The sequence below is a fragment of the Alternaria postmessia genome (assembly GCF_024291825.1).
Source record: "Alternaria postmessia strain BMP 2775 chromosome Unknown scaffold_45, whole genome shotgun sequence".
NCBI lineage: Eukaryota > Fungi > Ascomycota > Dothideomycetes > Pleosporales > Pleosporaceae > Alternaria > Alternaria postmessia.
This window is the reverse complement of record NW_026260118.1, coordinates 90,059-116,589: the sequence shown is the minus strand read 5'-3', so window position 1 is coordinate 116,589 and position 26,531 is coordinate 90,059. Positions and strand designations below refer to the sequence as shown.

General features: G+C 53.3%; 11 protein-coding genes across 11 annotated transcripts; 4 read left to right on the top strand and 7 right to left on the bottom strand.

Annotated features, from left to right (window-relative positions):
- Positions 1-141: 141 nt before the first annotated feature.
- Positions 142-1,601, bottom strand: PHO85 (negative regulator of the PHO system; the record flags this gene model as incomplete). The annotated part of the gene is made up of 3 exons (XM_051733323.1): positions 142-1,047; positions 1,095-1,384; positions 1,598-1,601. 3 exons carry the CDS (start codon positions 1,599-1,601, stop codon positions 142-144), a joined length of 1,200 nt encoding a protein of 399 aa, XP_051586925.1.
- A 229-nt stretch (positions 1,602-1,830) lies between these two features.
- Positions 1,831-3,870, bottom strand: J4E82_007073 (uncharacterized protein; the record flags this gene model as incomplete). Its single annotated transcript, XM_051733322.1, has 2 exons — positions 1,831-3,307; positions 3,380-3,870. The coding sequence occupies 2 exons, from the start codon at positions 3,868-3,870 to the stop codon at positions 1,831-1,833; spliced, it is 1,968 nt and encodes a 655-aa protein (XP_051586924.1).
- Positions 3,871-5,414: 1,544 nt separating this feature from the next.
- Positions 5,415-7,257, top strand: J4E82_007072 (uncharacterized protein; the record flags this gene model as incomplete). The annotated part of the gene is made up of 5 exons (XM_051733321.1): positions 5,415-5,605; positions 5,661-5,994; positions 6,048-6,066; positions 6,120-6,907; positions 6,961-7,257. The coding sequence occupies 5 exons, from the start codon at positions 5,415-5,417 to the stop codon at positions 7,255-7,257; spliced, it is 1,629 nt and encodes a 542-aa protein (XP_051586923.1).
- A 377-nt stretch (positions 7,258-7,634) lies between these two features.
- Positions 7,635-8,156, bottom strand: J4E82_007071 (uncharacterized protein; the record flags this gene model as incomplete). Its single annotated transcript, XM_051733320.1, has 2 exons — positions 7,635-7,911; positions 8,002-8,156. The coding sequence occupies 2 exons, from the start codon at positions 8,154-8,156 to the stop codon at positions 7,635-7,637; spliced, it is 432 nt and encodes a 143-aa protein (XP_051586922.1).
- Positions 8,157-9,614: 1,458 nt separating this feature from the next.
- J4E82_007070 (uncharacterized protein) lies at positions 9,615-10,649 on the bottom strand (the record flags this gene model as incomplete). Its single annotated transcript, XM_051733319.1, has 3 exons — positions 9,615-9,831; positions 9,886-10,376; positions 10,428-10,649. 3 exons carry the CDS (start codon positions 10,647-10,649, stop codon positions 9,615-9,617), a joined length of 930 nt encoding a protein of 309 aa, XP_051586921.1.
- Positions 10,650-12,656: 2,007 nt separating this feature from the next.
- J4E82_007069 (uncharacterized protein) lies at positions 12,657-13,865 on the top strand (the record flags this gene model as incomplete). Its single annotated transcript, XM_051733318.1, has 2 exons — positions 12,657-12,822; positions 12,871-13,865. The coding sequence occupies 2 exons, from the start codon at positions 12,657-12,659 to the stop codon at positions 13,863-13,865; spliced, it is 1,161 nt and encodes a 386-aa protein (XP_051586920.1).
- A 686-nt stretch (positions 13,866-14,551) lies between these two features.
- On the bottom strand, positions 14,552-16,738 carry J4E82_007068 (uncharacterized protein; the record flags this gene model as incomplete). Its single annotated transcript, XM_051733317.1, has 1 exon — positions 14,552-16,738. The coding sequence occupies one exon, from the start codon at positions 16,736-16,738 to the stop codon at positions 14,552-14,554; it is 2,187 nt and encodes a 728-aa protein (XP_051586919.1).
- Positions 16,739-17,215: 477 nt separating this feature from the next.
- Positions 17,216-19,198, top strand: J4E82_007067 (uncharacterized protein; the record flags this gene model as incomplete). The annotated part of the gene is made up of 2 exons (XM_051733316.1): positions 17,216-17,270; positions 17,370-19,198. The coding sequence occupies 2 exons, from the start codon at positions 17,216-17,218 to the stop codon at positions 19,196-19,198; spliced, it is 1,884 nt and encodes a 627-aa protein (XP_051586918.1).
- Positions 19,199-19,409: 211 nt separating this feature from the next.
- J4E82_007066 (uncharacterized protein) lies at positions 19,410-22,698 on the bottom strand (the record flags this gene model as incomplete). The annotated part of the gene is made up of 3 exons (XM_051733315.1): positions 19,410-20,542; positions 20,593-22,063; positions 22,117-22,698. 3 exons carry the CDS (start codon positions 22,696-22,698, stop codon positions 19,410-19,412), a joined length of 3,186 nt encoding a protein of 1,061 aa, XP_051586917.1.
- Positions 22,699-24,301: 1,603 nt separating this feature from the next.
- Positions 24,302-24,966, top strand: J4E82_007065 (uncharacterized protein; the record flags this gene model as incomplete). Its single annotated transcript, XM_051733314.1, has 3 exons — positions 24,302-24,732; positions 24,787-24,845; positions 24,929-24,966. 3 exons carry the CDS (start codon positions 24,302-24,304, stop codon positions 24,964-24,966), a joined length of 528 nt encoding a protein of 175 aa, XP_051586916.1.
- A 674-nt stretch (positions 24,967-25,640) lies between these two features.
- J4E82_007064 (uncharacterized protein) lies at positions 25,641-26,246 on the bottom strand (the record flags this gene model as incomplete). Its single annotated transcript, XM_051733313.1, has 1 exon — positions 25,641-26,246. The coding sequence occupies one exon, from the start codon at positions 26,244-26,246 to the stop codon at positions 25,641-25,643; it is 606 nt and encodes a 201-aa protein (XP_051586915.1).
- Between the last annotated feature and the right edge of the window lie 285 nt (positions 26,247-26,531).

Here is a 26,531-nt window from a genome sequence, read left to right as displayed (position 1 = left end):
TCTCACTTAAAAACCCGGCGCATGTTGGTAATACTCCGCTCGTGTGACCTCGTCTCCACTTGGTGTTTGCTGTTGTGTGTGTAGATGGAACTGCTGCACATGTGAATGTAGCGTTGGTGCGTTTCGGTGTACGTCTTGCTGCTAGTAGGCGTTCTGAGGCACTTGGTAGCCACCCATCTGCGGTTGCTGGGCCTGTGCTTGCATCTGCGCCATTTCCTGCTGCCTCTGTGGCAGGTCACTGAACCAGGGATGCTGAAGTGCGTTCGCAGCGGATATGCGCATCTCTGGCCGCAACTGGAGCATACAGTTGAGGAGGCTGAGACCGACCTGGTCGACTTGTGGCAGTATAAGGCGTAGGTCCTGGGTGTGGTAAACAGGAAAGTTGTTCTTGTACTCTGGCAGCTGCGAGATGCCCGGCCATGATCGTTCAGATGGTGTGCCCATAAGCCTGAAGATCTTCTGAACCTGGTCCTCGTTGGTGGTTCCTGGAAAGAGTGGCCGCCCAGTGTACATCTCAGCCATGATGCAGCCTGCCGACCAGATATCGATACTTGTGTTGTAGGTTCTGCTGCCGAGCAGGACGTCAGGGGCACGGTACCATAGAGTTACGACTTCATTTGAGAAGGTATTTACGGGGATGCCGAAAGCGCGAGCGAGACCGAAGTCGGCCAACTTCAGCTGGCCGCGGTTGTTGATCAGGAGGTTCTGGGGCTTCAGATCACGGTGGAGGACGCGGGCCTCGTGGCAAAAAGCGATTCCTTTCAGCAGCTGGTACATGAAGGACTTGATGGTTGCAGGATCCAGAGCACCGCGGTCACCCCGCGAGTCCATATACCTCTTGAGATCCTTGTCCATGAATTCGAAGACCAGCATGAGCTTGTTCTCAGTATGTATGACATCGTGTAGCAGGACAATGTTCTCGTGTCGCAGCTCCTTCATGAGCGAGATCTCGCGGATAGCGGTCGAGGGCGTGCCTTCCTCCGAGTCAAGATGTATCTCTTTCAGGGCTACCAGCTCGCCCGTCTGGCGGTTGCGACCCTTGAACACCTGAGCGAGTTAGCATGCAATGTGTGAAGTGCATCGTGGCTGCCTACAGTAGCATATGTTCCCTCACCAAGCTTCTCCAGCTGCTGGAAGGAGCTGGGGTGTCTTCTGTTGTCCATGGTAGGTACGATGGGCACAGTGTGGCCGTCGCCGAGGTTGCGGACGCTGATGGACGAGTCGGTGCGCTGCGGGGCTACAAGAGTGCCGGCGTGGACTGGCTTGAGACTGCCCGGGGGCGCTCGCGAGGTAAACTTGGGGTCCCAGAGGATGGCCGAGGCGGTCGTGAGCTGGCTAGCAATGCGCAGAGGTGAGGGCGGGCGGGACTTGTCGGGGGTTGGGGCTGGTGACGCCGTTTTGGTGATGTGGGTAGAGAAGAAGTGAGCGAGGGGGGATGGTTAAACAAGGGTCCGGTCGCGATAGCAGCAAAGGTGGAATGGATCTTCGTCGGCGCTTGTGTCGAGTTCAACGTTGCGCGAGTCGATGAGTGGGATGTGGGTGGATTTGGTGGGGCGCCAGAACAGCCGCCTGACTTTGCGCTACCGCCGACAGCCACCCATCGAGCCTTCTCGCCCTGTCCGTGTGCATGGTCCTTCACCACACTAGCTGCTATTTCTAGATGCAGTAACCCACGATGGTGCTTTGGAGCATTTCCATTGGACGCTACAAAAAATGACTGAGAAGAACAATGGCAACCAACGCCACATCAACGGCGCGAGGAGCGCGCATACATGGACATGCTTCAACAGGGCGCTTTAGCAATATACTTCATTCGTCATTCCATGAGTGCTACGCCTCAAGCATACTCTTTACCCACCCAGGCACAGCCGGTCTCTTTTCCCAGCCCTCTTTCCACCCCTCCCTCCACCCTTCCTTACTGGCAGGCATAGCAAACACCGCCGTAACCAACCACGCAGTTTCCCCTTTCTTAATATCCTTTTGCACAATGGGCAGCACCGTCCTACTCTCGACAAGATTGCTGTTCGCATCAGCCAGGATTACACTACCCTGTCGTTGGCTCTGGTAGATATCCGTGATGCCGACTGCGCCTGTACGGGGCGAGGCTGCGAAGGCGGATGCATGGTCTGAGGAGGCGCCTTCGGGGACTGAGGTATCTAATTTACGCAGTGTACCGTTCCATTCAGTGAGGAGGCGACCGTCAGACTCGCGTGCGCCGTACACAGCCCATGCGCCTTCTGCGCTCTTGACGTCTCGACCCGAAATCACACGATGGACGCGCAGATGCCAGTTTGGTGTATCCTCGGCTGGCGGGATCAGATACGATGTTATCTCCACATCACTCCATGGCTTCATGCTCGACACCAATACAGGCACTCCATCGCGATCGTCAATCCGCGAATCACCGTTAAGTGCCCTCCGCATTTTCCACAGCTCGCCCCCGTCGTCAGAGAAGGCGAGTTGCGACTCTGGCACGAATTGTTCGAGTTCCTGGTAACCAGTGGAAACAGAGTATGCAAAGGCGGCGCTGTAGGCGAACTTACCGTACTTGGCGTTGCTGTTCTTGATAGCGTAGTGGCAAGACTGACCGCTCGAGAGGAGGAAGGTGTGGCCGCCGGACCGGCAAACGATTTGACGTGGATGAGGGAGCGAACGCACAACGCGGGTGTTGGCAAAAGGATGTGGCTCTTCTTTAGCAGACCAGAAGGGATGTGACTCTGGGACTGCGAGACAAGCAAAGGCGAGCATGCACCAGTATGGACTTTGCGGCGAGTTGTAGTTCTCGGCTAGGTAGTAATTGGGGTACGAGTAGCCCACTGTGAGCATGCCGTTGGACTGGAAGATGTCGTGTTGCGTTGTCCACCAACGTAAATTGCGCATCCAAATTCCCTTAACTACGCCCCAGGAAAGAGGTTCAGGAAGCTCGAGGTCGGCGTAGGCGACGGCGCCCCAAAAGGCTACCATGGCCCATCGATACGTCAACGAGCGACCAAAGGTAATGGCGCGGCCTTCAGGGTCGAAGTAATGGACAAAGTCAAGGGCGTACATGTGTGCGCGCTTCTTGTACTCTTCGGCTTGCTCCGGGTCAATGTCTGTGGCGAGTTTAGAGTAGAGGAGCTGCAGGTATTGGATCGCAAAGGAGCCGGAGTAGTAGTCCATCTGGCGATATGTGTCAGGTCCATCGTTGGACCAGCCATCACCACGATAGTACGTGTTCAGCTGCTTGATATCCTTCTCTAGCTGCTCTTTTGACCACTTCGCCCCATTCCTCTCGAGTCCCAGATTGGCGAAGACGCGGAACCAAAGCCTAGCAAAAACTTAATATCACATCTCAAGATACAGCATGACAGGGACTTGAAGAAACAAATGGCTAGCATACCAGTTTGTATCCGGCATCTTCTTATCGTTCATACTCCCTAACCACGTCTCCACATTCTTCTTCTGCTTGTCCGTCAATGGATCCCAAAACTGTTTATTCGCAACAGCAAGCGTGAATCCAATCGGGCACGCCTCCACCATCCTCTGATCTGTATCTTCCATGTACCCCCAGAATTCTGGGCTCTCAGGATCCGTGCCAGAAATGAGGCCTTGAACAAACTTGTCGGTTGCTGGATACTTGCCGCCACCAGCTAGCAGCGATGCGAGACCCCATAGTGGGCGTGCGAAACCCTCAACCTGAGCACCTGTCTCATCAAAGCGTGTACCTGTGGAGCCTACCTTGATCAAAGCATTGTCTGGAGAGAAACCAGGAATGAGGGGATCCAGCAGTGAACCTACGGCGGCAACAACATCGTCACGCGTCTTGAGCGGATTCGTGGAGAAAGGGTGCAGGTCGAAAGCCCGATTGGTATTTGCTGTCGTGGCTGTCATGCTTCCGGTTTCCGGTGCCCTAGGGTAGTTGCTTCTGCAAGTGGCTGACCACAATCGATACGATACGTCTCTACCTGGGTGGACCGACTGACGGTGAATATGCAATGCAAACTTCCGTGTCCGCTATCTCCGCTGCGCGGGCGATTATGTTCAGTTTCCTTGGCGATAAGTTTGTCCAGAAATAATCTTGACGTGTGCTGCTGATGGATTGGTATTGGTGGTGTTAAGCGCAGCCGAAATGCCCAGGAGCCCAGAACTCCAAGACGGAAGCAACCTGTACAAGCTGCGGATTCGGGCGTGATGAGGCGAAAAGGCTTGATTCCGGTATTGATTTTCGCCGCAGTCGTTTACACGAGACGAACGTTTATTTCAGTATTGACAGTCTTGAGGCTCTTCTTGCGTGGGGCTGGTGGTGCGTCTTAAGTGGTGACTGCAGGTGTTGAGTGTCGCAACTTCCACCGAGGTTCGCGACACCAAACCCCGAAGCTTCTCTTTTGCCTGAAAAGCTACAAAGTATCCATCACCCCACGACCATATTCGACAACTCGTGGACGTCCATTTTGCCTACATGAACCGTCACCTCTCCACAGCATCCACAATCCTTTGCAATCGACCCATCACGCGTCGGCGCGACCGTGGGGCATCCATGACCCCGACCACTTCGCAGGTCTAATACGCGGATAAATGGCCACAACAACCGTAGCGCCTGCTATCAGCGGGGGTCAGCATCTTACCAAACCAAACACGGAAAGGCTGGCCGTTGCTCAATTCTCCCCCAACACTCGAGAGTGGGGACACCCCAGACTGGTCTGCCGACCTGGGGACATGGCTCTTGGCAAGTCTTGTTTCATTGAAGTTGCAACGCCACGCTTCCTCGCAACTGGACGGAAAAAGGCGCGGACTTGGCGGTTCCAAGACGGCCTTTCACTGACTCCACAAATCCCACCACGAGGTTTCCGCCGAGCCAAGACAATATCACCACCATGCTCTCTTTGAGAAAGTGCGGTGCTGGTTCTGAATCGACCCCATTGGCCGGAGCCACGAGGACTCGTCCATCTAACGATCTAGCTACCTGGTCTGGGGAAGTCGGTTGGCTCTAGCGGCAGCAGTGAGAGCTGTCTGTGGAGGATTTGGAACGTGGAGTCTGGGGTCTAGTCTGGGGTTCACGATAGCTTGAGGCAAGATGGCAAAGACCGCGGCGTTGGACCAGGCAGTTACCCCGTCTTGAGCAAGGAGCTAGTGCTGCGAGGATAGCGGGATAGCGCATGGGCCGCAGTACCATCCTGTTTATATAGATGGTCATGCACATCCCACTGGGGTTTTGAACATCAGTCTGCGGAGACATCTCTCTCTTCACTCATTCCCTTCGAGCTCCATCTGGTGCCGTACACCAGCGTCTGGTCCAGGGTCAGTTTGAGGTTTAGCAGTCGCACATCGACAAGGTATGTATTCTGTCCTATGTTACACAACATCATGCATGCTAACGATAAGATAGATCTTTATAGCCAACCGATACGGTAGAACATCGCCAACTATCCGCCGTCATGTCGTCTCCATCCGCCGGTGCGAAGTTCATTCGCATGATTGTCAAGAACGACTCCATCAAGACTGATCCTCATGAGATTTACGGATGGCGCGCCTTCGCCATGGCTGGTTCAGCCTGCTTTGGTGGCATGTTGTTCGGATTCGATATCGGAACCATTGGTGGTGTACTTGAGCTGAAGGAGTTCCAAGAGTATGTGCTCCCTCTGCACTTATTTCCGTCTTCACGACACTGACATGACATGTAGCAAATACGACATTACCAACCTCGACAAGGTCGGCAAGGCCAACTTGAACGCCAACATCGCCTCAACTCTCCAAGCTGGCTGTTTCGCCGGTTGCTTCGTCGCCTCGTGGTTCGCCGATCGCTGGGGTCGTAAGATGGCACTCCAGGTCGCTGGTCTCGTGACCATTGTCGGTTGCGTTATTCAAGCCGTTGCCATGGGTTCACTCGAGGCCATGTACGTCGGTCGCTTCGTCGCTGGTCTCGGTGTCGGAGGCGCCTCCATGGTTGTCCCTCTTTACATCTCAGAAAACGCTCCTCGTGGTATCCGTGGCGGTCTCACCGGTCTTTACCAATTGGTAAGTTGTGCCTCTACGAGATGCATGTGAGACATACACTGACTCGTATTTAGTTCATTGCTACAGGAACCTGTAAGAAATGGCCCTGTACGAACTGCATGTGAACCAAATACTGACAGAGATAGGTCTCGCGTTCTGGGTGAACTACGGATCGCTCATGCACCTCTCCGGCGGTGCGCAAGTCTACATTGTTCCTCTCGCTCTTCAAGCTCTTCCCGCTGTTCTCCTTGTCGGCTGCATGGCCCTGAACAAAGAGTCGCCCCGTTTCCTCGCCAAGCAAGACAAGTGGGAAGAGGCCACTACCGTCCTTGCCCGCATGCGAAACCTGCCATCGTCTCATGCCTACGTCCAGGATGAGATCAAGGACATCGCCGATCAGCTCGAGCACGAGCGTATGCTTGTTGCCGGTGCTAGTGTCAAGGATCTTCTCAAGGAGATGTTCACCATCCCTGGTAACCGCAAGCGCGCCCTCATCTCCATCGGACTCATGATCTGCCAACAGATGACTGGAACGAACGCCATCAACTACTACGCACCTCAAATCTTCGCCGCCCTCGGACTCAAGGGTAACTCGGTCAAGCTTTTCGCTACCGGTATTTATGGTATTGTTAAGATGGTCGGATGTTTCGCCTTCTTGATCTTTGCCGCCGATTCTCTTGGTCGTCGTCGTTCGCTCCTCTGGACCTCGATCGCACAGGGACTGGCCATGTTCTACATTGGTATCTACATGCGTGTTGACCCGCCCATCGCGGGAGAGCCCGTACCAGGTGCCGGATACTTTGCCCTTGTCTGCGTGTTCCTCTTCGCCCTCTTCTTCCAGTTTGGTTGGGGACCAGTTTGCTGGATCTACGTGTCTGAGATTCCCGCCGCACGTCTCCGTTCCCTCAATGTTGCCATCGCTGCTGCTACTCAGGTAAGTTCTGACTGTATGAGATGCATGTGGGTTATGTACTGATTTTATACTAGTGGCTCTTCAACTTCGTCGTCGCTCGCGCTACTCCCAACATGATGGCTACCATGGGTCAGGGTGGTTACGGAACTTTCTTCACCTACGGTTCATTCTGCTTCACCATGTTCATCTTTGTCTGGTTCCTCATTCCCGAGACCAAGGGTCTGTCGCTCGAGAGGATGGACGACCTCTTTGGTATCACTGAGCTTGTCAAGAACATGGAGGCTGATCGCGAGAACCACGCCCATGGCACTGAGCTCGACATGGACGGCAAGAACTCGACTGTTGTCCGTGAGGAGAAGGTCGGTCACTAGACGACTGTATGCGAGATTTGTTGCTGCCAGTTTGTTTCTGGTCGAGGCTAGGCTGTCGTTACTTAGCATTAGCATGATGATTTAATGAAGTCACGAGCTTCGTGCCACTCTTTGCACAAACACTTGTTCAAGACCGCATATGGTTATGTGGAGAATGTGACATGAGAGAGAGAGAGAGAGAGAGAGAGAGAGAGAGAGAGTAGCCGCCAAAGCAGCGAGCAGCAAACTTGATTCATGACGTGATGTATACTCATGTTTGCAATAACCGTACAACTTGGAAGAAGCTCAGTGCAACCTCAAATGTGTGACAAAATTCCGCTAACGCCATATGCATGAATGGACAAAGTCAGCAGTGTGACTGTCGCCGGGTGCGAAGCTCAAGCATCCTTAACAGGGGCTTCGTCAGCATCCAGAATGCCTTTCTTGACAAGCTCTTCCGGACTTGGCCTGCTCTGCAGCCCCTTCTCCAGACTATCCGCTTTCATGTGCATCTCGAGTTCCTTCTGGTGTCCCTGTAGAGCAGGCGCAGCGTTGGAGGCGGGGAGGATGTTGCGGTCGACGAGCTCGGCGCGTTCAGGACGGGAGTTGAGGCCCTTCTTGAGGTTGTCGGTTGCGCGCTGGCGCTCGAGCTCGAGGGCCTTGGCTTGGAGAGCACTGTTGCAGATTGGGCGTTAGTGAGGCTGTTGTAGAGGAAAGAGCTCCCTCCAGTAGAGCTCCATGAGCTTGCCGGGGTCAGGAACATACGGCGCAGTAGTGGTGTCTAGCAGGATATGCCTGTTCTTCAGATCCTGCGGTTCCGGACGATGCTGCAGGTGCTTCTCCAGACTGTTGCGCCTGTCTAGAGAGCGAACGGGAGAGATGGGCGTCTCGTCGACAATGTCAGTGTTCTCGGACGTCATGTTGGCAATTGTTGTTAGTCGCTCAGGAAGATGGGGTAGTAAGTGAGGTTGGTGACTTGCGATCAAAGGGGTTGCTACGGGTACTTAAGGAGAGTCTCAATGTGAGACGAGAGGGGAGAGGTGCCTTCCAAGGTTGCTCTGTTGCATCGCGCCTTGGTTGCGGGGCAGCCGCCTACCGAATCCCTGCAGCGATACAGCAGGGATCAGGCGCGTGCCGTCACCGCGTCACCTTACGTCGGATGAGCAAAAAGACGCACCCCCCAAGGCGGCAAGACATGATCGTGCTGCCTTGATTTTCGCGTCAGACGGAGCGTTGGCTGACCAGCATCGAGTCCATGCGCGAAGCGATGAGCACATGCCGCACGTTTCATTCCTAGCGACACTTTCTTGACACGGCGCCGAAAGGTTGCCATGTGAGGCGGCTTGGGCATCTGCAGTCGATCTTGTCGAGGAATGCCCAAGTACCTGGACTAGCAATCACCGCCCCACTGCTAACGTTTTTGTGTAGATTTCGCGTCCTGGTATTCATGGTATGCTAGATACTACGACACATCAACGCCAACCAAGCTGCCTTTCCCCACGTCTAGTCATTGTCGCACCTCCCAGCATCGTCAATCCTTCTTACAAGCCGTAACTGTGGCAGTTGCAGTTCCTGGGACCGTCGTAGAAACCCGGCAGCCCTACAAATGTCACCATAATCAGCTTTCCCAATCTACGATGCTTGGAAAGAGACACTCACAAGCCCTACGCCTAAAACCTTCGTCTTTAGCGCGCATCCCCCGCAGTCCGTGTACACAGTCGAAGTAGTCGTGGTTTCATAGAAGGTGCAGTTAGTCTGGCGAGGTGGCGATTTGAATACATTGACTGCGCAGTCTGCCGATGGTGTGGGCGTGGGAGACGGCGAAGTAGGGCTGACCGAGAATGCGCTGGGTTATATGTCAGGGTATGGAAAACGGCGCGGCTGGAATTATCTTACGGTTGCATAAGAAGTGCCGCAAGCACAATGGTAAGGACTGACGATAACATGGTAGGCTATAAAGGTCTCACTAATGAATGATCAAACTAGAATACAACGACACAGCCAAGAACACTTGAATATATAAGCGGACCTGAACGAGGGGATCGGGACACGCGGATCACCATTTCCATGTGGCACATCAGATTGAGTGGTTCGGCGGTAAGCCGGGACGCGGTCCTGACCAAAGTACGAGATCAATATCATTATCGCATTAACTACATACGTCCACATCATGGGCGTCCAATCCCGTACCTATTGACAAGCCCCCCAACTCCATTGATGAAAAGCTAGATCATTGAGGAGAACTACTGACTAAAAGGACAGTAGGAAACAGACACATGCCGCGTAAGCTTTTTCTTTCATCCCAGGTTCCGGTCCCATCACAGGCGAACCACTCTTGTCAAAGCATTCTGTAGTGAGAGTAATACAGATTAGTGCATTTAAGCACCGTCGTCCTCACCAATGCGGATGGCACCCTCACGGCTGAGACCGTTAGCCCAGAAGCCGTTGAGCTCAACATCGCTCTCGCGCATGTTGGCGTGGGCAACAAGGAGCCAGGCACCGAAGACAGCCTTGGCAAGGACATCGAGGATAGCGTAGGAAATGATCTCAGCATCAACGCTAGCCTTGCGGGCACCGTCGGCAACACCCCAGACACTGCGAAAGTATTAGTGTCATGAAGAGAACGGATACGATGACGGATAAACTTACATGGGGTAGGCAGTCCAGAGGATGGCAGTGTAGGCAGCGATGGAGACGAAGAAAGTGCGGAGCTTGTCACCCTTGGCGCGGGCGTTGGCGCCACCGTTAAGGCCAAGGTGCCAGAAGATGAAGATGAAGGCAATGCAGGCAATTGTGTACCAGCCCCACTTCTGGGGAGTGTCCTCAGTGCCGAAAGCAGCAAACAGACCAGTAAGAACCATGATCAAGTCGGCAACGATCATCATGATCATGTGTCCTCCAGACATGCCAGCAAGGAGACCGAGATCGAGGAGCAGGAGAGGGGTGGTGATGCTCCAGTCGACGTAACGGGCCCAGTAGACCTGGCGGTAGGTGGTGGTGTAGGTGTCGGGAACGTGGTCATGTTGCTCGCGCTCGACAATCTTGTTCAGGGAAACACCGTGTCCAGTGGCCATGGCGAAGTAGGAGAGGGCTGCGGTGAGGGTGATGATGGTGGTGATGACATGGTAGAGACGCTTGTTCTAGTAGGTGTTAGGCATTGCGTTTCAAGTCACTCGGAACGGGGTCCTTACCAATGGGACCTTCCATGACATGACAGTAAATCCAGCAGAGGCGATCAGCATAAGGACAAAGACGACCCAAAGCGTCTTCTGTCCAGCATCGCCAGCAACCTCGTAGACGGGCTCGCTGCCGGGGATGACAGTGGGAACGGGAGCAACCGAAGGCAGAGATGAGGCCGTTGCCGTGGGCAGCGGGAACATCTCCGAGGTCTTCTTCAAGACTTCCTCAATCATGATGGCGATTTGGTGTTGTGAATTGACTCCGGGACCTTGACAGCAACTGTATGTGCTGACGAGTGATCGATGGGAGAGTTGACAGTGAGATGAAGGAACAGAGTGAGACAAGGCGGAGTTATAAAGAGGAGAAGCTAGGCAGCTATGCGGTCACCTGTTGGAGCTGCGGCAGGAGCTATACGAAACAGGAATCGAGACGTCATAGCCCCTCACGGCATGCGCTATTGATTGGTTCCCGCTACGGCCTGCGTGAGAAGCAAGGATGCACGAACATCAGCTCGCGCCTAACAGCTTCAAATTAAGGGTCTGAACTCTCTGCGCGAATGCACTCATTAATGCACTGGAGCTGTCATGGCGGCCGTCAATGGCGTCCTCTGCACGCGTGGTTGAGGCATTGGAGTGACCTCGTCGAGTGGGGCTGGTTGCTACGCGAAAGAGTACCTTGGTACATCATCAATGCTTCACCGCGCCAAGCCGTCCAGGATGTTCCCCACAGCAACAAAGCGCAGTGTGAGTGCACGCCCTCGGCTGCTCGCGTCTAGCCTCACAAACAGGTTTCAGTACCACCGATTGTATTAACTTTTCGATCCCCCTCTTCCGTGCGCCGATGTTCATTTCCATGTTGCATGTCTCGATCGCCTGGATTCCATCAAGTCGCTGACATCGCCATGGCCATCGAACCCAATTGTACATGCGACGACCCCGCCCTGTCGCGCATTGGCGGGTACTCTACATCTCACCAGTCAATAGCCCCTCACGGTGGTGTGATCTGGCCCAACCATTCAGAGCTTCTGGAGAGCTGAAGCGGGCCGAAGTGCATACGTTTTGTTGTTATAGGGAGTATCCTGGACTCTTTACTGTCTGAGACGACGTGCATCTACATTTCTGTCTTTGTCGACGATGCCCGGTACATATCCTCGGATCACGCGGCAGCGCGTGAGGAGACTGCGGAGACTGCGCCCATCACCACATCAGTTGCTTCCGTCTGAACCTAAATGCAGTTACAACGAGCATCGCGACACGCCCAGCCTCAGCACATTACTCAACGGGGCCGTTTGCCAAGTTTTGTGACAGCCTCGCCATCTCAACACAAGTATCCCGCTACTTTCTCACCATTCCATCACGGCGTAGTTCATATTCTTACTTTCGCGCCTGCATCCATAGGCATGTCTTGTTGGGTGTTGAGCTCATCGGAATTTGGGTTGTACTTCGGGTGCGGACATGCTTGCGATGTTCATTTTTTTTTCCCTTGGTTCGTCAAAGTGCGCGCTGAAGGTGTCGTGTTTCCAGATTTATCTCAGTTTCAGCCACTCGATACCGCCCCAGAGTTTAAAGTGGACGCGAACTTCTCCATGGTAGGATTGTTGAGGGTTCGCCTCGAGTAAGTCGAATCGCGCTAGCATCGTGGCTGACTAAGTTGGCAGTTGCTGAACGCTCGTTCGCTGCGTACTAACAACTTCATCGTCGCGCATGCTGAATACCAACACCATGGTTGACACAAATCCCACGTTCTTTTCATATCCTAATAGCTCTTCAATACGTCCCCCACGAATGACAGCCACAGTCGACGCGATAGGCCTCTTATCGATGCACCAGTGGAATATTCGCCCTTAGCGCACCATCACGGTACTCTAGGTAAAGCTCTTTTGGCATATGGCCCGTCGTCACATCCTCCTACCAGCGCTGTGCCCCGTCAATTCTTACGAGGTCCGTCAAGCATTTCCTTCTATCCATCAGGGTGCTTAATTGCCGTCAAATGCCCATTATATAGTGCTTGTTGTTGCCCAAGACTGTACAAGACACGCACTGCCGAGCCGGAACCAAGCTTCTCTGCATACCCAAGAAAGCTTACTGGATTTTGCTGCTCCGCTGGACCACTACCAGATTTCCGGGCCCGAACCAACGAGAGATCAACAATACTGGAGACCCTTTTGGTCAAAAATACCTTAGGCGAATACTTTGCAACACCGCCCTTCTTCATCTACTGCAAGCTCTTTCCATACCACCATGGCTTCTACCGCTTTCGATATTGCACGCCTTGTGCTGCGTCAAGATCAGGGTGCAGAGACACAGCCCGACGAGGTCATCACTTGCGGCAGCGACAACGAGTACGATGGCCGTATGGGTACCCGCATCTCGTCCATTTTTGTCATCATGGTGGCATCTAGCTTCGGTATGTACAACAATCCCACCTTGATCTTCGCGCACTAACACCACACAGGTGCCATGTTCCCTGTTCTGGCAAGACGTACGCGCCACAAGTTGGTACCTAACTGGGTCTTCTTCGCTGCAAAGTACTTTGGTTCAGGTGTGATTATCACTACTGCATTCATCCATCTTCTCGCACCAGCGAACGAAGCACTGGGTAACGAGTGTCTGACCGGTGTCATTGCCGCATACCCCTGGCCTGAGGGCATTGCCCTTATGACCCTCTTCCTTATGTTCTTCCTTGAGCTTATGACCATGCGCTACGCCAAGTTCGGTAATGATCATGATCATGAGCACAGCCACGCGCCTGCAGGAATCCCACCCGCGGCGCACGCCGAAGACTACAGCAGCTTCGACAACAACTTGAAGGAGCAAAAGGCGGGTGACATCGAAGGGTCCGCTGGTACCAACCCTAACATGCGTGGAGAAGATCATCTTGGCCACCAACGCGACCACGTTGACCACGAAGCTGAGTCGAAGTCCGATATGACGCCTCGCGCTCTCGTGCCAGAAGGTTACGCTTCCCAGCTGACGGCCGTCTTCATCCTCGAGTTCGGTGTCATCTTCCACTCTATCTTCATCGGCCTTACACTTGCTGTCTCTGGCGAGGAGTTCATCACGCTTTACATCGTCTTGGTATTCCACCAGATGTTCGAGGGTCTGGGGTTGGGAACGCGTCTGGCTGAGGTTCCTTGGCCAGCATCCAAGCGCTGGACGCCGTACCTCCTTGGTCTAGCTTATGGTCTCTCCACCCCCATCGCTATTGCCATCGGCCTAGGTGTCCGACAATCGTTTGCTCCCGAGTCACGCACTACACTGCTTACCAATGGTGTTTTCGATTCCATCAGTGCTGGTATCCTCATCTACACTGGACTTGTCGAGCTCATGGCCCACGAGTTCATGTTCAGCCCTTACATGCAAAAAGGTCCTGTTAGCCGGACACTCAAGGCTTTCGGCCTTATGGTCCTTGGTGCTGGTCTGATGGCGCTCCTGGGTTACTGGGCTTAAATTAACGTGTCATGCGGCTCATGGTTATCTTTTCTTCTATATGTTCATCGTTTGCTTTTTTGGATACCCGTAGATCAATGCTGGCTCTATTGTCGCTTTTCTGTTCAGATAGGGGAATATGTGATAGAACATTGCAATAGACAAACATCTTCAGACGGATTCGAAATATTCACTGTCTCAATATTCGACTTGATCTCGTCTTACAATGCTTGGTCCCGTGTACGTCACAGCTGAGCTCGGCAGGTCGCCCGAGCGATCATCGCAAAAATGGTACAGGCTCTACATGGCTAACAAGTGAAAAAGTGATGTATATATTGGCTATGTATGTGTTTGTATGTAAACGCTTGAAGCGGGGGGTATCATTAAAACTGACTGACTGCACACACAAAAGCCCAATACGCGACCCAATCTTGTCAAAGATTGTTCAAGGCCGTAGATTCAGACATTATCAAATAAACGAGAGTGTACATTGCGGCCGTGAAAAGAACGAACAATCAAAAACAAAGGAAACGGTCGTAGGGGCGTCGAAATCACATTCGACGCATTGTGCCGTTGTGCGCCAGTGGGGTGAAGATGCAGACCGGCAAAGCTATCCTTTATAGTAAACGCCTGTTCCCATGCTGCAAACAAAAGTTGGGTATGTAAGGTGGGTATGTGCAAACTGGAAGAAGCGAAAATTTATATGGTTATGACGCTTCCAGGGCGTCGATAGACGCATGGAGATACCTGATTCGCTCTTCAAATGGCGAGCCAAGTGGGCTGAGGGTCTCGTGCTTCTTCAGGTCCGTTTCACGTGTCGTTGCGTACGAGATCCATTGGCCTGGCAGTTTGGGACGGAACTCTTTCACAGGACTCCTGGATGGGCCCTCGTCCACCGGAGATGCTGCCCGAGACTGGTCGCTGTCTTCCTCCATGTGTTCGAGACCTTCGAGGTCTATGCCACTGTCTCGGTCGATGACTCGGCTCTGTTGTGGGAAGAACGGAGAGTCCAGAGCTTCTATGGCGCTGTGTATTGGACTCCAAGGGCTGAGGAGGCCCCTAGATTCCCGCTTTTCGCTGATATCGTTGTCGTCGTCTTCTGGAACAAGTACGCGGCCACCTACTTTGACATCGCTGATGTGCACTTTGTACTCCAGTGCCTTTTGACCATCCTTAATCAGTTGCTCTGTCCACCCGAGACATTTCTTCAGACTCTGGTTCATCTTCTGACTGTCGTTGAGCATCTCTCGATGTTTTGAGAGGTCTAACTGGAGACGCTTCTCGTCTCGTGAGCGATGTGTTTCATCCCGCTCCAGTTGAGCGCTTGGACTCAAAGCGCTGTCGTCGAAAGAAGAGTCGCTGCTTTCCGGGTCTTCCTCCTCCTCTTCAGGTGTTTCTTCTTCTTCCGCCTCGGACATGTCAGACAGATCTCCTATATTACCAGCGCCAATAGCCGAGGTTTCCAGGGGTTCGCCAGCCGTGTCAGCAGAAAAGACTCCAGCTCGGCTCATGCGACGGAAGCGTCTGAGCTCAGCCTTTTGCTTTCGAACTTCTTTTTCCAAGGACCGGTTGATAGCAAGAAGCGAGGAGTTACTGATCTCAAGGTCAAGCACTTTACGTTCCCTTCGTGCGTTGGCAGCAAGCTCGTTCATCATCTCGAGCGCACTCTTGCCATCGCTATTTCTCGATGGACTGCCGGATACCGGAGATCCTATAGGGGAGAACGCAGTCAAGCGTGGAGAGGGCGTAGCTGCTGCATCGCCAGGAGCGCGATTTTCAGTATGTAGCGGGCTTGGTGCCATAGCGGATGATTCAGCAGTCGGTGCCTTTTTCAAGCTAGTCACAGAATCGATTGACGACAGGCTAGAACTCTTGACATGTCCTCGCTTTATAGTAGAGGCAACACTGGACCTGCGTCTGGTGCGATCAGACACATCCGGCGTATTCGGTCCAGCCAAGATGGCCAAAGCCGAGTTTCCAGAACTGCCTCTACTAAGAGCTGGCCGGACCTGAGAGGCTCCTTTGCGATACGACAGATGCGCGAAGTCCTTCGTAGGCGATGGTGGACGCAGCGACTGTAGGTTCTCAGAAGGCGGGAGCAGATCTGGCGACATGGGCATAACTGGCGGAGTGAGGGTCGGCTGGCGATCTTTTTTCTCGGAAAGCGAGTCTGCGTGGAAGAACTTGCTCTCTGGCTGAGCCCTCCCCACGGATGATAGCGGTGGCGAAGGCACGTTGTGTTTCGGAGGGGCGTCATCTTGTCTGCCATCAGCGTAGAAGAAGGTAGGTGTTTTCTTTGGGGGTGCTGTTGCTAGTACTGGTGCCGGTTGCTCGTGCGGGCGGGCGTCGTTGGCATGGAAAAACAGCGACGAAGCGTCTTTCCTGGAACCCGTCTCGGACGGGGGGTTGTTGTACGCGCCAATCGAAGACCTCGGGGTTGGCGTGACATGGCTGCTGCTTGGTCCCGGTGTACTCCGCGGGCGGACTCCGACTGAAGAACCACCGCTCTTTCCCACGGCACTGTGTCCACTGTGAAAGTCTACCGTGGATCCTGGCCGCGAGCTGCTCGGTGTGGCGGAGGGTGTGCCGCTGGGTGTCGACGACGTGCTGTCTACACCAACGCGGGATTTCCTCGAAGAAGAGCGAGGAGTCACATTGCTGCTCAGGAAGGCCTTCACAGGCGTCACGTCGTTGTGTGAGGAAGCAGCAGGCTTGGCCGGGGTGGTTCCATTGCTGGTGCGGGTGGTGCGGGTGCTCGATGAGCTAACGGTGGAGGAAGCGGTGGGCGCAACCGCAAGTCGAGGGGTCAAGGGCGTCTTCGCAGCAGTTCGGTTACTAGCGAGCGTCGGCTTCAATGGCCGTGGGTTATTTCGGTCGGTTCGTTCGATGGGCATCCTCTAGGGAGTAGTGCAGCTATAGGGTGGGTGTTATGCTGCGTGTGCGGAGGGAGATCATGGCCTTCCGGGGAGGCTACAGGTGGTTGCTCGGGGGGTAATGGCGGTGTTGATGGTGGTATGTTGATGGCCGCTAGTAGCGTGTCGGGTGTCTGCAGGGTCGAAACAGCAGCGAGCTCTACGTGTATTGCCCCACTTCTACAATGCCAGCGGTGGAGGGTTGTAGACGGTTGGTGTCCAGTCCATTGTCAAAGGGATGGACGAGAACAGGAGAAGGGTTTCGGACTGTGCGGAGCGAGTGTCTGTGTTGGTGTGAGATGATTCTGGTGGCCCTGAATATCCTGGAGAGCACGGTTTCAGGGAGGCTAGTCCCAGCTGGGCGCAAGCGTGAAAGCGCGTCATGAGTCTTCCACGCCTCATCTCGCGTTTTAGTGGGCCATCATCTCGTCCTCTCCCGAAGATGACCCCCCACTTACCATGAGCGATGCCGCAGGGTCTGCCCATTCACTCGTACCATGCGAGCAGCCTCATGGTTCGCCCGTCTCCCACTATGGCCTCAGTAGTCCAACCCTCGACGCGTTCGATTTGCCTCCCGCGCCTACCTCACCCACCATGACCACTCCCGAAGCAGAATCTCGAGACAGACCAGAGCGTCCACAGCCCGCACGAACAGCCTCGGCCGAGCACGACTCCTTAAAGTACCACCTGCTCGGCCCCTCGCTCACAAAAGCCGGACAAGATACTGTAGACCAAACAAAGGTCTCCGAGGTCATCTACAATGCATCCAAGGGCTCCAAGTTCTTCAACAACGAGGAAGTCAAGGACAAGAATCTTACAGAGAAGATCAACAAGATCCTGGCAAAGAGACGTCAGCTGGAGAAGATTGACTTGACCTCTGACCAGCGCAGAGCCGACGACTATATCGCTGAATTGGAGCTGAGCAGGGACCTGAGTCAGGTCATTGTACACCTCGATTGTGATGCTTTTTATGCCGCCGTAGAGGAGCTCGATCGCCCGGAGCTGAAAGACGTTCCGTTTGCGGTCGGCAAAGGTGTGCTGACGACCTGCAACTATCATGCGAGGAAGTTTGGCTGCCGCTCGGGCATGGCCGGTTTTGTTGCCATGAAACTCTGTCCACAGCTAATTTGCGTCCCTATGAACTTCGCGAAATACATGGCCAAGGCAGAAGAGGTCCGCGAAGTCCTTGCACTGTACGATCCTAATTTCCAGAGTGCGAGCTGCGACGAGGCATACCTGAATCTCACAGAGTACTGCCAAGAGCACCATATGACCCCCGAGGAAGCAGTCAGCCAAATGCGCGCAGACGTCTATGAGAAGGCCAAGATTACCGTCTCTGCCGGTATCGCAGCAAATGCCAAACTCGCCAAGATTTGCTCAAACAAGAACAAGCCAAATGGGCAGTTTCTGCTCCCCAGTGACAGACAGACGATTGTAGAGTTCATGAGGACCCTACCTACACGCAAGGTGAACGGCATTGGTCGCGTCTTTGAACGAGAGCTGGATGCTATAGGCGTGAAGACCTGCGGAGACATCTATGCACATCGAGCATATCTGGCGAAGCTATTCGGTCAGAAGGCATTCCAGTTCTTGATGCAGTGCTATCTAGGTCTGGGACGTACCATTGTCAAACCTGCGGAAGACCGTGAGCGCAAGAGTGTCGGGACAGAGACTACGTTCAGGGAGCTAGGGGATCGCGATGCCCTGCGCGACAAGCTTCGTCACGTCGCCGAAGAGCTCGAAGGAGACCTGAAGCGCACTGAGTATAAAGGGAGGACCATCTGCATCAAGATCAAACTTCATACCTACGAAGTGCATACACGACAGACGACACCACCATTTGCTGTTAACAAAGCGGATGACTTATACAGATACAGTCTCCCTATGCTGGAGAAGCTGATGAAGGAAATACCGGACCTGAAGTTGCGTCTCATGGGCCTGAGAGTCACACAGATCATCAGCACAAAGAAGCCTGGAATCGACTTCTTCGGCCGTGCAGCCAAGACATCGTCGACTTCTTCAAAGGCTTCCACCTCAAAGAATGAAGGGACATGGGAGACCTGGCCCGAGGAGGAATTTGAAGAAGCCGCACAACAAGAGCGCAACGACGAGATGAATGAGTTGGAGAAGCTGTCTCAGGAACAAGGGCACCAGGAAGAGGAACGATCGGCGCCCGAACCGCAATGGCAGTGTCCCATTTGCTCCATCTCTCAACCGCCAGATGACGCGAGCTTCAATGCCCATATCGACTTTTGCCTTTCGAAACAGACTATCAGGGAAGTCGTCAAATCTACAGCGCCGTCACCAGAGAAGCAATCCATCGCCCCCAAGCCAATAACCAAAAAGGGAAAGCGTGGAAGACCGAAGAATGAAGGGTCAATTTCAGAACAACAGGCGAGAGAAAAGAGAAGGGCTTTCTTCTCGCTTGGCAACAGCAACTAAAGATAAACATGTGATACCCAGACAAAGATGCTGAAACCTATTAATGCACCGTTGCTTGACTTTTTCTGTACCCCCAGTAGTACCCAGCATTGCGACCCTGCAGTTTTGTTCTCCTTTGCTAATCCAAGAAAGAACACAAATGAAAACAAGAGGGTATATCCAATTAAAAATCCACGCGCATGCCAACTTCCGCCTTCCTACCAAGTCCACACTAATCCCACCCACTTCTCTCATGCACCCTTCTAGGTGTCCTTCTCATCCCCGTGCCCTGCATCCCTTCATTCCTGCCCTCACCTACACCATCCCTCATACCAAAGTCCATGGCTCCATATCCTTCCCCTAGCACTGTGCTCTCCCTCCCTTCCCTCCACGAATGATTGCTTTCATTGTACCCTGGGGGAACCGGCCACTGCATCTCATTTTCATTCACGTTGAAAGGGTAAGCGCCCAGATCGGTATTCAGACTGTTCGTATGACTGTGGAGACCCGAGTGGAGTGCAGGTGGTGAGAGGGAGGCTTGCTGACGGTCGATGAAATCGTTGGTGTGGGCATGCGGCGAGAAGTCGGATTCTGTGAGGCGAAAACTGTCGTCCATGCGCGATTGGCTTCTGGGTGGCGCATCGCGGTCGCGGGAACGTGGGAGAGAATCCATTCGCGGGTTGAAGGTATTGTCAGTATTTCTGTCGCGAGCTGCTCGAGGCCCGAACGTCTCGCCTTGTAAACGTGGTTTGCGATCGGTGAATTCGTCTTGTATGACTTTCTCGTTTTCGCGGCGGCGTTCGAATTCTTGACGGAAATGATTGCCAGCGTTGTGAGAGAGGTGGAGGTTGTTGATCTTCTCTCCTAGGCGGCGGATGTCGTTCTGCATCGGTGTTGCGCCGTCGAGACTTGGTGGGGGTGGAGGAAGTGCGTGCTGCGGTGGGGGAGGGAGTGCATGTTGCGGTGGTGGACTAGGAAAGTTATGACCTGCTATCTCAGCGTGTCGTGCATCTTCATGGTGGCTCGTACGTTCGCTGTTCGGTGTTGCATCGAGCTCTACAGGCGCAGGTTGCGCAGGCATTGGATCCCATGCGCGCTGCCAACACCAAGATCGTTGCTGCCTAGCTTCTAGATGCTCTATCTGACCGTTGCTTACCCACTCAGGCATGCGCTTGAGATCGGTGTTCAGGAAGTACCGTACGCCGTCCGTGTGCTTCAGGCTTTGGACGTCGACAGATAGAGTTGACAAGACTTGTAGCACGCCGTACAGAAGCACCCAACGTCCTAGACGTGCTTCGCGCGGTGTCATGTGTTTCAAGTCGGTGGTGAGCTCGAACTGTTCGAACTTGTCAATAAGCGTAGATCCTAAGGAAACGTCAACACAGCCCGACAAGTGTCCGTTTTTTGTCAATTACCGTTGAAGTTAACGTCTAGTTTCTCGATATTCGTTGCATCGCTAAAGATAATGGAGAGCTGCAGTTGTGCTTTTGCGTCCTTTGTGGTATCCTTGGGCTTATCCTTTTTCAGTGAAGAGAAGAAGCTCTTTTTCTCCTTGTCCTTGCCCGTCTTTGGTACCTCTCTAGGAAGTAAGGGGTACGGATGCGGAATGTGTGCATACCCGTTCTTTGCATCGTAAGTGACCAGCATATCCGTCATACCGAGCTCTGGCAAGTCTGCACTGAAATTGTCATTTTTTCGATGAGCCATCTCCCATTTACGAGATGCTCGCTCCTCTCGAGGATTCCATATCACGTCTCGGTCGACGAAATAATCGTACAGAGAACCAAAATCTTCTTGCATAGCGTTCACAACCTTGCGATTAAGCCATGTCTTGTCGGAGGTCGGTGGCCAATTACCGTATATGCGGGTGAAATGACCAATAAGGAACTGGCGAAACGACTGGTAGCTCTGATAGACTGGGCTATTCGCAGTTTTCAGTGTGTCTTCCCAGAGATCACTGAAGTCGAAGTTGGACAGTTTTTCCTCTGCTTCCATGACGCGCAATTGCAGTGTCTTCGCAGCTAAACCGAGGTTCCGCCTTGTGACCACAGAGAGGCGTTTGAAATCCGGGTGGTCCTCTATTTCCGGTGTCATGACACCAGCTAAGTGTACAAAGCTCTCGAGGTAGCCTTGTCGCCACTTGATAGTGTCCTGTTCTGCCCATGCCAAAAGCCCAAGAGCTCGTCGAATATTGTTGCGTAAGTCATCGATACCATATCGGCCAAGGTATTCTGTAATCATTTGGACACTACGTTCCCTAGCTGTCATTCCAGATCGAGCGTCCGTGTCAAGATCGTACATGATATGTATCTGGGGTTGGAGTGTACTCAGCATGTCATACACGTCTGCTCCAACTATAGGTTTGCCATGCAATATGGCCAGGAAATTACGAATAGCAACGTGATGGAGTCTCTGCCCCTGAGGTGTCCTTATGTTTTCGGGCGCGGTGAACCATATCTCGTGGGTTGGGTTGCGTTGGAAACTCTGTTGAAAAGGAGGTGGCGAATTGGTGTAGTGTCGATGGGAGGCTTCAGATGGATGATAAGCTCTAGAAGTAGTCCGAGAATCTATGCTATGTGACTGGTCGATGTCAAAAGGCGGCGGAGATCGTCCGCCTGGTGATGTTGGACCTAACATCCGCCGTTGTGTAGGTTGTGGAAAATTCGGGGAGAAAGGCTGCGATGGTGAACTTGCGCTCTCCGAAAGCGCCCAGTCATCGACGTCGTTATCGTCTATTTGACCGTACAACAAGGCATTACTCAGCCAAGTGGAGCCTGAATTTTGAAGGACCTCCAAATCAGCCCGGATCGAAGGGACTGGGCGATCCTCGTCTACCTGCTCCTCTTTGAAATAGATAAGCACACTACCGTGCTGCATATCTTCATCCTGAAATACTGCGTCAGATGGATTTAGCTTCTTCATGCATGCTAACAACTTACGTAGTCGAACCCTCCATATGGGCGCATGCCATCTTTGCCATCCGTCCAAACCTTGAAGTTCAGCCATGTTTTCTGGTCGGTTGGAAAGGCGTAGGACGCGGACGATTCAGACCTAAAGACAGGAGGCGTGGGCGTCGGTGCAACGCTCTTCTTTATTGGCACTCCTCCCCCTCTACCGCGAGGAGCTTTTGTATCTTTACCTTTTGCCTGGTACTTTGTCTTGTCCTTGCCTTTTGCCGAGTTGTCTGATACGGATTCGGCTCTAGAAGAATTCGTTGGCGGAGGTCGACTTCCGGAAGAGACGTCGGATGGAAGAGTATGTAGTCGTGGTCGACTGCTGCTGCCACCATCGTGCGTAGAACTGCTTCGCGATGTTGCATGACTGTTGTTGCTGGAAACTGTAAGGGAGCGTTGAATCCCACCCCTGGGATTACTAGAGTTTGGTGATGGTCGCCACTCTGTAAACGCATCATGGTTTTCCTGTATCCGTTCGGGAGCCTTTCCCTTTACAACCGCCTTCTTCTCTTTCTTCTCGACTTCTTTCTGCTGTACCTTTCGACTACGTGCGCCTCGTGCCGACATATCTTGCTCGAGTCGTTGGTAGGGCTATAGATTCGTCGGTGGTCGGATGTAAAGTTTGGACAAAGGAGATCGTTCTATATTTGCATCAAACTTGAGATGTTTTTCTATACTGAGCTTCGAACAAAATCAGGAAGAGGCAATATGATTGGCTCTGGAGTATCGTGTTGCCCGCTTTCTCGCCTATTTCGGTAAATGCTATGCCTGCCGCAAGAATCCAGGAACAACAATGAAACAAAGGCGTCGGCCGATGATGTGGTGGTATTGATTAGAAACAAGCGGATGAAAGAGTGTGGGATGGCATTGAGGCTCATGCGATCAAAACAACATGGGAACTACCACGCGCAGAAAAGAACGCGAGGGGTTAATAAGGCAGACACGTTCGCGGTACCAGGTCGTATATATCGAACCTATTCTCGAAAAAAACCCATGTCCGCTTGTCCCGGCGCTCAGGATGCGGAGCACAGGGCAGTGTGTCGAATGCGGTCTGGCTGCTGATAAGAGACTCATCCTACCGAGTTGCTGCAGGTTAATCCGCGAAGCGAGCGGCCCAGTGCAATGGCAATCCTTTTGCAGAAGAGGTGCATCCGCAGGTGGGGAGACCAATAGCGACCCCAGTGTTATGGCTTGGATGGCAGAGAATGGCAGGCTGTGATAAGGCCGGCTGATTCTTGTGCCTCTCGGCGGTCAGCAATCCCATCACCATGCAGCACGAAATGAAAAACAATCCTTAGGCGCAGACTGTGGGCTGAGGCAGAGCGGCACAGGCGAGCAGGTGAGATTTGACGTCTAGGAGCTCCACGGTGCTTCTCCATAACGTCCGGATTCACGCAAGGTAGCCCTTGCATTGGGGAGCTTGGGCCCAAGGCTCTGGGTGATGAGCGCAAAGACGTCTGGTCGGGTCGAATTTCAGGGCCAGGTGAGTGCTGGCTCAACGGCCGCTTGCTCGGCGGTTCTGCGAGGATCCACGAATGATGGCGACGCCCACATGCCGTCTAGGCTGATGGGAGCGGGTTGGGCGCCGACAGCTGTCCAGACCCACGCTCAGCTACGGCGTGTGTGTTGCTGTTCCACGCGATGCCGCTAATGCGCGTCGAGTATCGAGCCGCGAGCGTCGAGGCATGGCAGGATGCGAACACATTTTAATAGTCGAAAACCAGTTCTGCCGCCGGTGCAGGTCGTGTTTAAGGGTGTGGTCTGTCCGTCGCGTTTTTTGGCGGTTTGGTTGGCTAGAAATGAGGAAGGCACGATCCAGCCACAAAGTACCAGCCTCCCCCGCCTTCACCATACCCACCACCCGAGTAGGCATCCCACTTTAAAGTATACATCCCGGTTTCCATGCTCAATACGTCACCTTGCAACACCGCGACCATTCTGCAACCCGATCGCAAAACAAGACGCATCCTGGTCTGTCCTATCACTGTGAGATCTTAAAAGCGCGCTGCCCTGCATTTTTTTTCGGCGGCTTGTCGTCGTCCTGCATCTCTCTTGTCGCATCGCACCTGCTTCGTTACACGGCATTAACCGACCGTGGTTCAGCTGACAGCTCGACCAAAGCAAACACCTCTTCTCTCGAAGCACTTTTGCGATCCTGCCAACTGCCATCATGTCGTTCTCCGGACTATCCTTCATCTTTTGGCGCGTCTTCCAGATCATCACCTTGATCCCGTGCCTGGGCATGCTCGCCTGGTTCGTCGACTGGTACAACAGCCGCGGCCTCCTCACACCAACGTCAATCCTCGTCCTGTTCATCGTATCGGTGCTCGGCGCAGCATGGGCTATAGGCACCCTCTTCCTCTACACGCGCGCGAAGCACTCTGCCAAATTCGTGGCTTTCATCGACCTTCTTTTCATGGGTGCCTTTATCGGAGCCGTCTATGCTCTCCGAGGGATTGCTGATGCTGATTGCTCCAACTGGGAAAGGAATGGTTCCTACAGCGCTGATCTTGGTTTATTCACTGTCAGTGGAGACAGGTGGGGGTTCAACATCGACCGCCAATGCGCCATGCTCAAGGCTTCATGGGCTTTCGGAATCATGTAAGTTCAATTTCAGAAAAGGTTGGAAGCAAACACGAATCTAATACTGTGCAGGAACATCATTTTCTTCTTCATCACTGCCATATTGGCTCTACTTGTGCACCGTCACCACCGTAATGACCGAGTCGTTGTGAAGCGCGAAGTCCACCGCTCCCGTCACGGCCACCGCTCTCGCAGCCCTCGCTACTCGCACCAGAGCCACAGTCGGAGCCGACGCAGCTATGTCTAAGCTAATGGGACATGTCAAATAATGACAGGGTATTCGGGGTATCGGAGTTGGGTTTGGAGCATCTGGCACTGGCTATGGTCAGAATTACGAATTTCTTTGGACATATTCCCCCTTGCGCCAATATTTGAAAGTATTGGCGTGTGTATTGAGATGATATGGAAGCGAAATGGTTACGACATTGGTATGAGAATACATCCCTGGACCACGGGAATTAGAACGACTCTGTAGATAATTGCTTTATGAGAACTATGGTCGCGAGCAAGTCTACACTCTAAGCAACGTGACAGAACACGTCAACAACAACAATAATGTATTGCTGCCCGAGTGTGGTAATGCTGTCTTAGTGGACAGGCTGTCCATGTTGCGAAGTTTTTTTGAACCAGGATATTCGCTGTACACGACTGGTAACGTTAACTCGGATCCACTTGGATTTTGCACCCCTCCAGTCCAACCTCTGTACCAGTGCACCGACGTGTTCGACCAAGTTTCTTCGCTGATAGACTCAGGGTCTAGGATCGTGCAGAGGTCAAGTCAAAATTGGTTGTGACTGGGGTTGATATTCTACAGTTGCGTATGGCGCGTTACTCCTATGCAAGCTCCATTGATGCAATTCCGCTCCATCATGATACTGGTACAATAATGTCATACAGTCCATAGCCATATATGCAGCCTTCTTCCACTACCACACTCTGCAAAGCGCCATACCACCCAACTGTCGCTCCACACATTCTCTTGCCTCGAGTATTCCTCGGTCTGTTGTAAGGAACATGCATTCTCCGGGATGCGTCAGTCCCTTTACGTAGCTCGATTCGCGTGTCCTCGTGATCTTGCCCAAATCCTCGCTCGTCAGCCATATCCGCCGTGTGGGCTTGGAAACTAGCTTCATGTTCTTCAATACGGGCTCGTTTTGCCAGTACTTTAGGCCAAGCCATAACCGTCTCCGCGCCGGGTTCTGAGGTACATGTATATCGTGGACCTGCTCTTGACCTAGTGGTGCCTTCTCTCCAGTGCCTGCTGGTGCATCAATGGGGTATGCAAGCCATGGCTCCTCCTTCAGCTTCTGTGCCATCATGTCTAGTTGCTCGGGATCTTGCTGTGTCTGGAGGAGAAAGGGCTTTGGTGGTGTTGGCCCGCCGAGTGTGACTGAAGAGAGGAAGCCTTCGCGTTGCAGACCTAGCGCAATGTTGACGTGCATCTTGGAGACTGGTATTGATGTCAATCCAAGGCGAGCTTTGGAGGCGTTCTGCATGTGCGAGCAGACATGTGCGAGGTTGACGAGAGACATATTGGCTGCAGTGGTGGTGGGAATTTGCCCTCGACGGGCTGCGGCAGCAGGCGGGCGCGATGGCCGATGTGATGATGAGAGCGACCGTGTATCTGGTAGCGAGTATCAACGGTGAGGCTCGATGCAGCCTCCAGGTACGATTGCGCGTGGTGTCGTCGGCGGATGCTCTACGCAGCAAATTTCTGGATTGGCTCGGAGGTCCGCAAGTCACGAGTGGATCGCTGCTGCCCGCTCCATTCGGCAGAGCTTGGACCGGCGCCTACTAAAGTCGACACTAATGGGCGG